At 38.0% G+C, this 14,716-nt stretch overlaps 1 protein-coding gene across 1 annotated transcript in view; it reads left to right on the plus strand.

Annotated features, from left to right (window-relative positions):
- Positions 1-14,716, plus strand: part of ROBO2 (roundabout guidance receptor 2) — a 406,078-nt gene that overhangs the window by 327,354 nt on the left and 64,008 nt on the right. The window contains exons 8-9 of the mRNA XM_041480236.1: positions 6,278-6,402; positions 10,654-10,825. Of these exons, the coding sequence (XP_041336170.1) occupies positions 6,278-6,402; positions 10,654-10,825 (297 nt within the window). The remainder of the gene's footprint in view (positions 1-6,277; positions 6,403-10,653; positions 10,826-14,716) is intronic.

Here is a 14,716-nt window from a genome sequence, read left to right on the forward strand (position 1 = left end):
CCAAGTCTTTGCAAAAGAATATTTAATGAGTATTCCAAAGTAAAAAAGCAATTTGGGGAAGGCAACATTATCTTGTCAGCCAGCTGATTGACTTAGCTCCAGACAGAGCGGCTGACTATTTTAGGAGGTGAAACCTTGATTGTTCAAATGAAATTAATTGATTGCTGCAGATATACAATGCTGAAAAAGAGTGTGTAGGTGGAAGTCTTGGGTTTGCCTGCTGTCTCTTCCCTGATGGAAGCAGAACTGAGTATTACAGAATCTTGCTACTTTACTAGCCAGTGTGTTTCTACTTGTTCCTCAGAGCTTTTCCCCCTACCATTATCTGAATTTTGCTTAGAATATGTACAAGTCAGCATCTTTCCCCTGGCCCCCTTTGAACCAGTCACAGAAATATATTAATGGCTGATAAACAATTCCAGTTTAAAATGAAGCCCTCATCTTTATCACTTTAGCTTGCCTAAGCAATCTCCATGATGAATTTCATGTGCAGTTCACTATCAACTGAAATTAGTTGTAATTAAAGGTTGTCAAATCTGTAATTTAAGCCCTTGAAATTTGTCGCTGTCACTCATTTCCTGCAATACTTTTTTTTTTTTTTTCCAATGGATTTGATCCAAAGTCCACATAAGCCAATAGGAGTATTTCTACCAGCTTTAGTGAGGTTTGCATAAATTCTCATATTCCCTGATAGAATCATAGAATTGTTTCAGTTTGAAAAGACGTTCAAGATCTTTTAAATACTTCCAGGGAGAGTGATTCCACCACCTCCTTGGACAACCTGCTCCACTTCTTGATAGTCTTTTTGGTGAACAAATTTTTCCTGAAATCTAATCTAAAGCTCTTCTAGCACGACTGGAGGCCATTTCCTCTAGGCCTGTCATTTGTAACCTGGGAGAAGAGACTGACCCCCCCCCGGCTACACCCTCCTGTCAGGGAGCTGTAGGGAACAAGATCTCCCCAGGCCTCCTTTCTCCAGGCTAAACGCCCTCACTTCCCTCAGCTGCTCCTCATCAGACTTGTGCTCCAGACCCTTCCCCAGGTCTGTTCCCTTCTCTGGACACACTCCAGCCCCTCAATGTCCTTCTTGCAGTGAGGAGCCCAAAACTGAACACAGGATTGAGGTGTGCCCTCACCAGTGCCCAGCACAGGGGACAATCCCTGCCCTGCTCCTGCTGCCACACCACTGCTGATCCAGACCAGGTGCAATTTGCTTTCTTGGCCACCTGGGCACAGCTGGCTCATGTTCAGTCACTGTCAACCAGCACCTCCAGGTCTTTTCCTGCTGGGAAGATTTCCAGCTACTCTTCCCTAAGCCTGTAGCACTGCCTGGGGTTGTTATGACTCAAGTATGGGACCCAGCTCTTGGCCTTGTTGAACTTCCTACAATTTGTCTTAATTCATTGATCCTGTCTGTTGCAGTAGAAATATTAGAAAAAAACTTGCTAAAATATCTACTTTTAATTAAAATCACCAATATAATGTATGAACCCAAGGGCATCTGGTCTGGGGAAGGAACTGTGAGCAAGTTATGATAATAAAATTCCCACAGGATCCTTGAATTCCATGTGAACTCCAAATCACAGCATCAGCTGAGAAAACTGTCACTGGAAAAAAAAAATGTTTCTAGTACTTGATAAAGTATCAATGTACTTTTTTGCTACGAATCCACATTTTTATGTATCAAATTTCCCCTCCCCTTCTGAGTCTTCTGCCACATTTCTTATCAGATGACCAGAGTTCACCCACAAGGGATGAACTTTCTGTCTCAGTCAAGCTTTTCTGCATCAGCAGCTTTATCAGCTCCTGTTGACTCAGTGTAACCTTTAGTATTCAGCAGCAGTATTAAGAAGAAATGCATGAAATCCATCCTATCAGATTAAAGATTCTGCTAACTATTAAGATTGGAGTAGAGTTGAGAAATCCCTTTGAAGTAATATGCAGCTTTTTTATTTGGTATTTTTTTCTTAAAGCTCTTTAACACCAGAGCAGGGGCTACTTTCATATACATTTATTAACAGCATAAAATATCCATTCAGTCATGCATAAAACACCAACATTCTAAAAGAGTGCAATAGAATGCACTCGCACTCTTTTGTACAACATAACTAATGCTCACTACTGCTCATGCTTTTCTATCTCCATTTTAGTTCCTGCAGTCGAATACTGTTCTGTGCTGTAAAAACAGTTCTGAACATGATGTGATTAACCTTAGGGTCCCCCCATCCCCTCATCTCAAAGCCCCCTCGTACATGGCCTGTGCTTTCTATTCATGTTCAACCATCTGATTTCCATATCGTCTATTAGCATAACAGAGCTCTAGTGTGACATTGATTGAAGCCAGCGCTTGCTGAATGCAGTATCAAAGCATAATTTGCCAAAAATCAAATCTAATTTACTGTGTACAATTTACATTTCTCAAGTAAAAAAGGTAAGGAATTTTCAATAGAAGTGTATTGGGTCTGTAATCTTAATTGTTCTTTTTCTTCCCATATTTTTGGCTAGTCTGCTGGAATCCAAGCAATATATTTCATTTTAGAGCCACTGTCTTTGACTTTCAGATGTCAGTTAAGCAAGAGGTTTTCCACTCTGCTTCTTCCAATCCAGTTTATGTTACATCTGAAATAATAAAAAGTAATAGTCTGATAGGCACAGCACTTGGTTTGCTGCTTCATAAGTTTTTTCAGCAGATCCTTCTAATGATCTTAATGTTTAGCTTGAACTAAGCATTAAAGTACCACATAACTTTAACAGCTGAAGCATATCAAGCCTGTTGTTACTTCTCTAACTGTACATTTTCAGAATGTTTTAGAAATTCACCTACTTTGCGAGCAGCAATAATCACTTGAATAAATTTTGCCCAATGTTCCAATGAAGCCACGCTTGGAGCAAGTCATGATCTCACTTAACCCTTCTGCAGAATGGAAGTAATAATATTTGTCTGTATTTATAAACAGCATCCATATGTGAGCATAATGAGCTCTCTTTTTAGGAAAATTGAAGAACCCAAGTGCTTATTCTGTCAAAGAAGACTTGTTGTCTCTGAGCAGGGTCATGCTGCATTCTCTGGGGATAATGACAGTTGCAGTGTTTGGGTAGTTACATTTGACCAAGAATTACTCCTGCAATTATTAGCTGTTACTTTCAGTTTTCAAGTTCAACTAGAAATTGACAGATAAAACAAACAGTCTTTAAATGCTGTAAACAATGGTATTTTTATCAGAGGCTGTCTGTAAACAGAGCTATAGCTGAATATGACAACAAACTATGACAAAATTAAGATTTCCTTCATTATATAACTGCATCTTTGTATAAATTATTAAAAAATCCATGCAAAATTTTAGTTTTCAAAAATTATGTTTTTCATGTCCTTTAAAAATATGGCGCTAAACAGTTTGTCTGAAGAAACTGGTTTTGTGCTTTATTTAATGTGAATAAAAGCTCTGATTGATTTGTTTATATAGTGAATTTCTAGTAAATAAGGCCGCAGAGCAAAGCTAAAAAAGATATTGTTGCATAACTACGTTAACTATGTGATTGTTTGCTGGAGTCTTTAGAAAGCCTGACCAAGTAACTGTGAGGCCAAATATCTACTTAGGGTAGATATGGTGGTATGGTCAAATGGTGGAGAGGACTTGGTGTGTGGCAGGGAGAGAATAGAGCAGCAGGGTCAGTCTATGTCAGAGCTACAGATTTATTTTCCTTGTCTGATTGGGGGAAAAAAACCAGGGGAACTTCTTTCTGCTCTTAGGAAAATGAGAGATATTGAAAACTAGGAAACTAGGAACAGGTCAAGAACTGGAAACTAGGTAGAAGCCAGGGTGTGTATTTTCTCATTTCATTGTTCCTTGACTACCAAATTATCTTAATTAGATCCTTAGAAGGTCTGCTACAGTGACAAATTCAATTGTGTGGTATCTGTTTAGAGCTCTGAGTTATAGATTTACAGTAGAGATCTGTGTGTGTGAGAGTGTTTCAGATGAACCTTTAAACTTGCCTCCCTTGCATTTACTTGGTTACGTGATTTGAAGGACAGGCTCATGGAAGTGCCATCCCCTTCTTTCCTCTGTTGAGCTGTTTGAGAGCACTGTCTGTGCGCCTCCCAGGGCACCAAGCAAGCCTAAGAAGTGAATTATCCATCCATCCTGCTTAGGATAGATCTATGGCATGGTCTCCTGGCACCAGGTTTTTAGGCACCATAGGCAGATTGTGGTCTTGGAGCCACCCAAACACTGCACTGATTAGCACACTGTCATTTCCTGGCACCTGTGGGGATTGCATGGGGATATGCTGGGTGGAACAAGGTGAGGGAAACCCAAGTAACTCACTGCAGCTCAACACTTGAGGAGTGATGTAGCAGGAGTTCAGTTCCTAGAGTATGTTTAGCAGCACCTTATAGAAACCTCAAAACACCTGTCTGTGAACAAGCAGCAAGAGGGCACCATACCCTTAGTCCTGCCTGTTCATGAGATTAACACCTCCTAAGGTGGAGGAAGAGGTGGACATTTCTCTCCAGAGAGACCCAAACCTCTCTTTAGGAGTGTGAGGCAGAAGAAAATACCCTCTACCTTCTCAACTGATTGTGATTTATGTTTATTAAGTGCTTTACAGTTCTTGCTTTAAGAGTGTCAGCACTACTCAACTGATGCTCTTTAGACTCCTGCTGATCTGTAAAGCCTTAGGAAGTACCTCATGAGATAACTGCAAAGTGTGTTTCAAGAGAATCAGGTCTGCTCACATTTCTATGCAGTTAGCAGGTTTGTGTCTGTGCTGTCAGCAGGTGTAATCGGAAGCTGGGTCTTGATTGCTCTTCGTGCCTAATTAAATAGTTTGTAATTATAATGCTGAAAATACGGTTTTCTAAAACACTTAAATTCTGTTTACCTGAAAGCTTAGTGTTCCTAAACCATCCCTCTGCACACCCACAAAACCAGTAGTGGAATAGAAGAAAACAAGGGTGGGTTGAAGGGTTTGAGTTTCGTTTGTGCTTTTTTTCCCCTGCTTCAGCCTGCCCCAGAAGTTAACTAGTCTTTTAGTAAGAATATTTGAAGATGCTGCTTACAATTTTAAAATATACAAAAGAGTACAAATCCCAGTGAATTCCAGTGATGAACCAAGAGTAGAGAGTTTTCATGTCACACATAGAAGAATAATTTGCTTTACTTCTACATCATGTTCAACATAGTTACTGATTTATTTAAGTTTATCTCAAATTCTTATAATCCTTGTAATCCTTATAAATCCTAAATCTTTATTTTTTTAAGTTTATCTCAAATCCTCTAACACTTCTTCCCCACTCTCTTTCTACGCATTAGTACCTTTTCTCTACCTTTACATTCCCAAGCATTGACTCTCTATTCTCCACCATTACCCTCCAGTCAAGTCAAACTATGCCCCTCTCTTAGAAATTGTTCACTTCTGACTGTGCTTCCTGGTTCCCTATGACTGAACACTGTTAATGCCAGCAACTTGAAAACACAGCCAGTTCTGCTTCTTCTTTCTTGTTTTAACTCCAGTCTCCTTTTTCTTTTCCTTGTGTCTCCCTTACTTCCTGAAATACCTCTTCCTTCTTACTCACCACTCACCTCTCCCCATCAACTCTTCAACTTTTGCTTCTTTCTACTCTTTAAACTAGCTGAAACCTGGATTTGCCAAGTCTGTGTTCTTCTAGCAATGATTCTTTTTACACCAAGTCCTCCTCCCCACACCATTCTTGACCACACTGCTTCTAAAAGGAATAACGGAGCTCTTGAACTTGGGTTCTTTTGCTGTCATTCAGACCTTCCTCTCCTTCCTCAATCATTTTTAAAAGTCCAGAGGGGCAGATTAAGAAAGTCAGCCTGTTTATCCTAATTCATACCTTGCAATGCACGATAGCTCCAGCAAGCTCTGTGAAGTGTGAGAGGATCTGAGGGTGCTGATGCCTTTCCAGAGCAAAGGTAGAATACATCCAGACTCAGCAATATAAGCACCTGACTCCTTCTCTTTAGCATTTAATGTTGTCAGAATTGACTCTAGCATGTATGGTTGTAATGTTTCTTTCCTTTTTTAATTTTTTTTTAATACCTGGGGATGTCACATACATATATTGCTGCTCTCTGTCGCTGTTGTTGTTTCTGTTTATATATTAATTCTGTCTATACTAATAAATGTTTCTGGTGTCATGTCCTCTGACATAAAACAAATCTCCATAATGTTGTCTTTTTCCTTCAATATTCCCTTTCTCTCCCTTGCAAAATATCCTAAACTTACACCATGGTTTTTTCTTACCTTGTAGCTCCCCCACAATTTGTGGTGAGACCACGAGACCAGATTGTAGCCCAGGGTCGAACTGTGACTTTTCCTTGTGAAACTAAAGGAAATCCCCAGCCAGCTGTTTTCTGGCAAAAAGAAGGAAGTCAGGTAAGTTGCAAGCACCCTATAAGTATTTCTAAATAGTTGTATTATTAAATTTTAAGGAAAATTATTTACACTATCTTTCACAGTTCTTTTAATCTTTCACAGAAATTTGTCTTTTTAAACTATCACTATGCTCTACTGAAATTTGTATCACTTTTTTTAAAATATTTTGAAGAACACAAAGGCCATTTAAGTTGTTGAAACTTTTACTAGGCACTGTACAGATGAGTAGAAACAGTATATATGTTAAAGGCTTTTTGTTCTGAAGCCCCCAACAAACAGGTGGGTGAGACAGGCACAGCAGATAAAAAAAGGTATGACTCAATTTTGAACTAATCAGAGCCAGTAATTACAGTTCACAACCTGTCTAGACATGATCAAGCAAAATGTATCCAGCAAGCTGATTTGCATTGGCATTTTCTCATAGAGCATACAGATAAAGGTTTTGAGCACACAGATGCTTTCTTCAGTAAAATTGTCTCAAGAAATTTCCAGGTCTGGTTTGGAAATTTGGAAATCAGGATATTTACCTGATCCTCTTTGAAAACAAAAGTTGTGAGGCAGCAATGGGCGCTGCCATCAGCCCATACTAACTTTATAGCTTAGTATCTGAATGTGATGCCACAGCATTTCTTTATTGGAGGCATTGTGTGTACCAGTTCAGGTAAAAATAAGAGCTGAACCATAGATCTCCTGCTCTGCCCCACCTGCTTCTGTTTCACCTTCTCAGGAGATCAGAAAGCTGGTCCAGAATGACAGGACCAGGCTGACAGCATTTCGTGTTCTACTGTCTCGGTGGCTTACAAAGACACAAAATGATGACTTTATGAATGTGATTATTTTATTGTCTGAATGCAAACTAAACCTTCAGTGTGTATCTCTCAGTGTAATATTTAGAGAAGTTTAGATGCCTCCAAGGATCACATCCTGGAAAACACAGTATTGTGAGTCTCACTAAGGTGACAATTTTTCCAAGGGGAAGGTAGAATAGCATACTGAAATTAAAATAGGAAGTACTGATGTGCTAGCAAATATTTCAAACCCCTTCCTTGTAGAGCATTTTAATAACATGGTAATGTTTATGTAAAGTGAGCTTATAGTGTCACACTTGAATCTAATAAAGTGGACATCCATCATGCTGTAATAAAGAGAAGAGCTTCTAATTAAAGTAGGACATCATTTTCAGGATTAAAGTCATTTAGCGTAATTGAAAAGTGTTAATACTCTATTTTATCCTCTTCCATTGGTATCACTTCAAGGGTAAAAACATTTTAAGGTGAAAATGCATCTTGTGTCTTTAATTGAATGTTATTACCTACTGATTGTACAATGTTGAAGCTGCTTAATTACAAACCTGGAAAATTAATTACCATATTGAGAACCAGATCCCTAAGGTTTAGAATAGACTTTTTTTTGGCAAATATATGCAACATAAAAATTGATACTTGCATGGTTTATAATCAAACCTTGAAACATGGCTCAATGTAGTTTACAACATTCTCATGTTAATCTTAATTGATCGTCAGTGAAGTAACACAGGTTGGGGTTGCCATCTCAGTGTATAACTTGCTAGATTTTGCAGTGACATGCCACAGAGTGAGTGAGTTTCCACACAGTGTATATCATCATAGTGATGTAGAGTGGAATTTTTGCCAAATCACAGGATTTTTCACCTTTGCCTCCCAGCTATAAATTGTTGCTTGTCTCTACAATGCTTTTAGGGGACCTGTTTGCAGCATCACTTTCAGTGTTCAAACTAATATTATATAGTCACATTATCCCACTCCAGTAATTGTAGGGCATTTTTGGTTGTGAATCCATTTCTCAGTCCTGCCTTTTTGAGCACAACCAGCTGGAAGGGAGGGGAGCTGTTCCCTCCTGAGTAATTTTTTGTGCCAGTCTGTGTATAAACAGCTGGTCCTTTGTGCTTGGTAGGCTTTTCCCCAGAGCCAAACAGCCGCTTGCTGATGACATGTGCGAGGGCAGGCGTGTGTAACCTTTAGACTCCATGGATTAAATTCTTCCTTGAGATAAATTCAGTCGTACTATATTAGGGATGGCTCTGCTCCCTCTGTTTGCAGCCCAGCCTGCCACCATTGTGCCCAGATGAGCAACCCAACAGCTAATTAAAACCAGTGAAATTGGGAAAAGCATTTAAAAAGGGGTTGTACTGTAATTTAGGACAGGTTATAGTTCATAGTTATCTGGTCTTTGAAGATTGTTGGAGTTCTGAGACTGGTGAACTCCTGATGTATGGAAGATTCACTGGGGCGTGGTACCTTTCCTGAACAGAGAAGCCCATACTGAAGATATAAATAAGGATTGATTCCCTTTTGTAATGAAGTGATAAAGAGGGTTCTGGAGTATTTTTTCTCTTAAGAATTAGGAGCTTAATGTGTAAAGCACTGTCTTTTACATTCAGCTTGATTTTACACTTTACATAATGAGTGATAAATGAAGTCAAGATCAGCTATGTCAAATTTCTCCCCTTTCTCAAAATATTTACTGAAGTTTTCATAATACCCTCATGCAGTATGTATCTTGTACCAGGTAAAACTTTTTATTCCAAAAGTTTCAAGGCAGTTCAGAAAACAGGGCAATTATTTGAGACCCACTTAGTCCTATAACCTCAAATTGTTTCAGAATTTTAACAGTTTTTTCCTATTGTTTGGCATGGATTTTACTGGATGAATATTGATTTTTGACAAAAAGTTTGCTGTTACATATTTCTTAAACATTGCTATTGAAAGGCAGTAAAAGAAAAGCCTAGTGTGATGAGTAACTCAGTAGGTTATACAATTATAAGGCTACTTGGAATGTTGGGTCTTATTTAAAGCATATCTCTTTCCTTTTGCTGCCAAAACTGTAGAGATAAAGGCATGAGTTTCACTTAAAAATAGAATTTGCTTCTTATTTGAATTCTTACTTGTTTCTTAAGCAGTTTGTTGCTTATCAGTTCCAAATAATTTTTGTAAACCATCGAGGCCTGTTTCAGAAGGAACAGATCTGCAGAAAATTCATTCAATACCCTATTCCGCACTTTTAGATTTTTTTTTAGTCAATACAGACAAGCTTAAAAGTTAGTAGGGAGTTTTCATTAGAAAGCACAGCAGAGCTAGACAGGGCTGCAGTAATGACTGAAAGATTATCATGGTAACATTGTTTTGGGGTGTTCCTGATGCAAACAACTGTATTTTCATAGAGTCTTGTTGAGTTGACATGAGATCCAGACTCTATTTTACTGGAATTACTGTTGTTTAATTATTGTTTAAGCTGTCTCATTGGGCAGTGCTGCTTGGGCAATGCTCATTGGGCAATGCTGACCTTTCTCTTCACATTGCCTTCCTTTTCCTCTTCTTATTTATTCACAAGGGCTGTGCCAGAGGGTATAACTTTTTCCTTGAAAACACAGCTCTCACCACTAAAACCTTTTTGGGTCTGTGGTATCGATTCATTCAGTCCTTCATCATAAGCAATGACTACTAGAGCCATTCCAGTTATTATTATTGACATCTCTCTTTTCTCCAATCTAGCCCAAAGGCAAAAACTAATCTCCCTGTTTTGTGCTAACTGATATCTTATCCTACATGAAATTATTTTTTTCTCTCTGATGATTTCCACATCAGATTAATACCCTTTCTATTCACCCTCCAGGCTCCATGCTGCATTTCTCCTTTGGTTTATCACAATTTTAATTTCCTTTTACTTCTCCTTTAAACTCTCATGCTCTGCCAGCTTCTCCTACTTTATGACATGCTTCTGTCTTCCTCCCAGCTTTACTTATGTGCCATGCTCTTACTTTCTTCTTTTCTCAGAACATTTTTATAGCCAAACAATAGTGCTCTGCTCCCTCAGGTCTCCAGGATTCAGTGCTTGCTGCTAGTTTTCTAGTGTTTGCTGTAGTGTGATGTCCTTCTGGTTTGATAGCTGAGTATATTATTACAATCGCATTCAGAATGAAGATGAAGGTGTCACAAGTATAAATCACTCAGGTGTGATTGTTGGAAAATGTCTCCTTGCCTACACCCCAGTCAGAACACAGCACTGTGAGCTGTCAAAAGGCTGTTTCTAATTTAAACTGTGAGTTGCCCAAGGCAGGGAAAGCAGCTCTATGTGTTCATAAAGTCAGAACCTCACTTACTTTTTGTCCTCGATTATTTATAGTACTTTTAAGGAAAAATCATTGTCTCTGTAGCTGAAGGAAAAGTGGCGCTTTTGTGTTTTGAATTGATGTGAGATGAATTGTCTTTGCAGAACCTACTCTTCCCAAACCAGCCTCTGCAGCCCAACAGCAGATATTCCGTGTCACCAACCGGGGACCTCACCATTACCAACATCCAGAGGTCTGATGCAGGCTACTACATTTGTCAAGCACTGACGGTTGCTGGAAGCATTTTAGCAAAGGCTCAGCTGGAGGTTACTGATGGTGAGCTGTTAGAAATTCCTATTGTTTTTTCCTGTCAAAAGTACATTAAAAGCGGTGTAAATAAAGGCGTATGAGATCACATAAATCATACAAGTAAATGGACAATTTTCTATAGGAAATAAAGTGAGAAAAGGTCACTGTATTTGCCTATGGAGTAAAAAGGCATCAAAGTCTAGTTTGCCTCTTACTTGCTTTCTGGCAGTTTGTTAATAATGGAAAAAAGGGCCAAACCAGCTTAGCATAGGTCTGGTAAGAAATTAAGCTGCTTGGTTTGCTAGAGCTAAGATAGGACTGCAAAACCAAAACCCCAGAAAATGGAGAGTGAATAGGTTTGTAATTAAAGCAGTGAACTGAAGTGCAAAGAAATGTATCTCCATTTCCACCAGTCTTCAAGCCTATCTTAGACATGTAGGGGATGTGTCTTTAGCTCAATTAAATCAATACAGTTGCTCTGAAGGTGGTAGAGTACCATAGGTTTAGACTGCCTACAACATGAAGCCCTTTAGTCCCTCCATGAATAAAGCACCAGCCTCAGAACTGTGTTCCAAGAATGCCTCAGTAGGGGTAGGTGTGAAAAAAGTAATGAAAATCCATAGGTAAAGAAGAGTTTTCAGGAAAGGAAAAGAACAACATGGTCTGTCTTGATGCTTTTCATTTCAAATTTTTGGGTTTGATATTCATCCTGCCTTGAGGTTTCCCATCTACAAACATGAATCCTTTTCATATGTCAGAAATCCTGTTGATATCCCTCTTCATCTTATTGTGGATAGAAGGCAGTTTGCATCCTTTCATGTTAGCGAAGAAAACAAGAGAATCCCTCTTATACTCAGAGACAGTGGCATTCCCCAGCATCATTATTCCTTATCTTAACTGACACATTAAATATCTCCTGACAGGCTTTGATGAATTTTTGCCATTAAAACTGTTGTTATATGCAGAGGTCTACTTTTACTGTTCCCTTAGAGACCTGCCTGCACCATGAAAGTTTGAAAAGATGTCTAATTTTGAATAATCTGCCTTTTCACAAGAGCATATTCATCACAAGTGACAGGTAGAGAGGTTCAGGCTCGTATTATAGAGGTTTGAGCATTAATTTGATGCCTTTTCTTTGTTTTCCAAAAGCTGCCTATATTTTTATGACAAGGGGAAATAATTTCTGCCTTATCTTTGCATCTCTTCAAGCACATTGCTTTTCTATAGTTTCTGGAGACTAGAGACTTGGCTTTGCTCTGCAATCTCTTTAAGTCCTTTCTCTCATGGTCTATGACAAAATGATGCATTTTCATTCAATTCAAATTTAAATGTAGATTAAAAGGTCATTTAAAAGGAATAGAAAGGCAATATTTTTTAATATCTGTCCATAGTGCTGCCTGATTCAGGGCCATGACTGTGATTGGAATAAATAGAACACACAAACATTGGCTGGGAGGACATTGAGCTGTTAAATGGTCACACCTGCTGATGCTGCACAGATTTACAGCAACAGGCGCTGAGTGGATCAAATCAGGTTCAAGGATGCTAGTGATGAGAAATTCTTCCTTTTGACAGCCAAGGGCTTTGATCCACCTTTATCTTTTTCTTGTGTGGGGAAAAAAATAAATCCTAATTGATCTCTTTGGAATTTTCATTAGTTTGTTTTGAAAGCCAAGGGAAAGTGTCCCTGCTGAAAGTCAAGCTCATCTCCGGTTAATTCTGATTAAAGGCAGTGTGCATTCCACATAGCTCGAGAGAGCATTAGATGGTGGCTCTGCTGCTCAAGGAGTGCAGGGCCTGCCTTCCTCAAACGCTTTCCAGAACCCACTGTCAGCATGATCATTATGAAATAATACAAGATTGCTTTATAGAAATACCATTTCATCCCAGAGTCAAAGGGCGGGTGAGGTCAAAGAAAAGTGCCAAAACAACATGATGGAGCTGAGATTATGTGAATAAATGTACCATTAGATCACAGATATTTTTTTAATTGCTTTTAGTTAGGAAGTTAACCATAAATGTCTAAATAATCTGTTTTGGTTGATGCTGAGCAGAAGTTATGGGAGCTAATGACTTTTATCAGCAGGGAAATCTAATTTAATAGATTTAAGAATATAATAAAAGATAAACACTGTGCGTGCTAGCTATATGCTTAAGCATTAGTGTTCTAGTTTTTGGCTGGTGATTTCAGTTTTACTTCCTAGCCCAGAATTTTTCTGTTTGGTTAATGATTTAATAATAGTGGCGAGCCATCTTTTTCATTTTGAACACATTTTTGTTTGATCCAGAGTAATTTAGATCCAATTGAAGTTCCAATACAGAATGAAAACATGTCATGTGCAGAAAAACAAGTGCTTAATTATACCATATATAGCAGCGTTTCAGTTGTTACATTTTTGCACTTACAAGTCTTTACTGGAAATATTTTTAACTCAAGTGTTCACATGAGAAGAGATTACTAGCTGTGATGAAATGTGCTGAGTTGAGTGATAATTTTGCTGATTATGGACTGTGCTAAGAGCCTTCAGCATATTTGAAATTCAAATCTTGTATTTTCTTGAAAGGCTATCATGTAATTCACTGTCTAACGCACATCTGGAAAAGCAAAATCAATTGAAAAATTGAAGAATCTTAGCATCCTTTCAAACCCAAGAAATGAATATGCAGCTCACAATCTTATAATGACAGATCATGCAAATAAACCAAGTGCTTCCATCTCTTTCTATGCTCAACATAAAAGGAATAGTTTCCAATTAGTATTGTGTTAGTATTTGTCAATCATGCACAGAATGTTTTGGAGAAGATCTTAATTTCTCTTCAGTAGTGATTAAAATTTATTAATAAATGTTTCACAGTTTACTTGTCTACAAATCTGACCACCATGATTCTTAACCCTCATCCAGAGTATTTTAAATGTTTTATAGCAAGTGTGACAGTTTCAAACAGGAGAAATTCAGAACAACTTTACAGCTTCCTGTGAATCTCTTTTCCAAAAAAAAAAAAAAAAGGACGAGGGATTGGTCTCTGCTTTTCCACTTGCCAGACAGAACCCTGCCCTATCATGAGTATTCATGATGTGGATTTCCTTACTTTTGTCTGATTTTACCCATCATTTCACCAGGAAAATTTTTAAAATTTTGATTTTTGGAAGGTAAAGACTTCATTTTGTCTTTCTCTTAATTTCCATTGTAATTTGGCCATATATCCCCCAAATTTAAATATGGTTTCAGTTGATCCAAACTGCATTTGTAATGAATAAACTGTTCATGAACAAATATAATTTGTCCTTTTGCTATAATCACTTCAAAAATTAAGATGCATTTTAACACAAAAGGAATCTGTTAATTTTTCAGTTACCAGAATATGTGGATGTGTGGATATTGGCAAATAGTTTCAAAACCATTTAAAAAATTAAAGTAATTTTGAAATCAATTTCTGTTTTACCATGTATTTTGTGGGCACACAAAATGTTTTTGTGGAAGAGATACGGAAGTTTCCAGATAGGAGAAAACTATGAAAAGAAACTAATTAAAATGTTTTAAAAGCAACTGACAATCCCCACACCATTTTGTGGCTATTTTTCACTAGCCCTCTGTTCTTCATAATGCTTCTGACATATATATTATTTTAAACTCTAACCTAGTTTTGGATCCTTGTTAATGAGGACCTAAGTAGTAGGAATGCAAGCACACAGTGTTTTGGAGAAGATTTACAAGTCATAGTTGTGAAGACAATACAGCCGTTCACAGATCAGTGGAAACTCTAAGTGTTCATTTAACCTTTAGCCTTAGTGTCATGGAAACCTGTAGTGGTCTTTCACCCATAACACCCTTGAAAATGAAGATTCCTTCTGGCCAGGAGGCTTTCAATTACACTATTGATCAGAGCTATTTAAAGGATTATGAGCTTCTCATTTGG

This window comes from Pyrgilauda ruficollis, unplaced genomic scaffold (genome assembly GCF_017590135.1).
Source record: "Pyrgilauda ruficollis isolate IOZ18807 unplaced genomic scaffold, ASM1759013v1 scaffold50, whole genome shotgun sequence".
Lineage (NCBI taxonomy): Eukaryota > Metazoa > Chordata > Aves > Passeriformes > Passeridae > Pyrgilauda > Pyrgilauda ruficollis.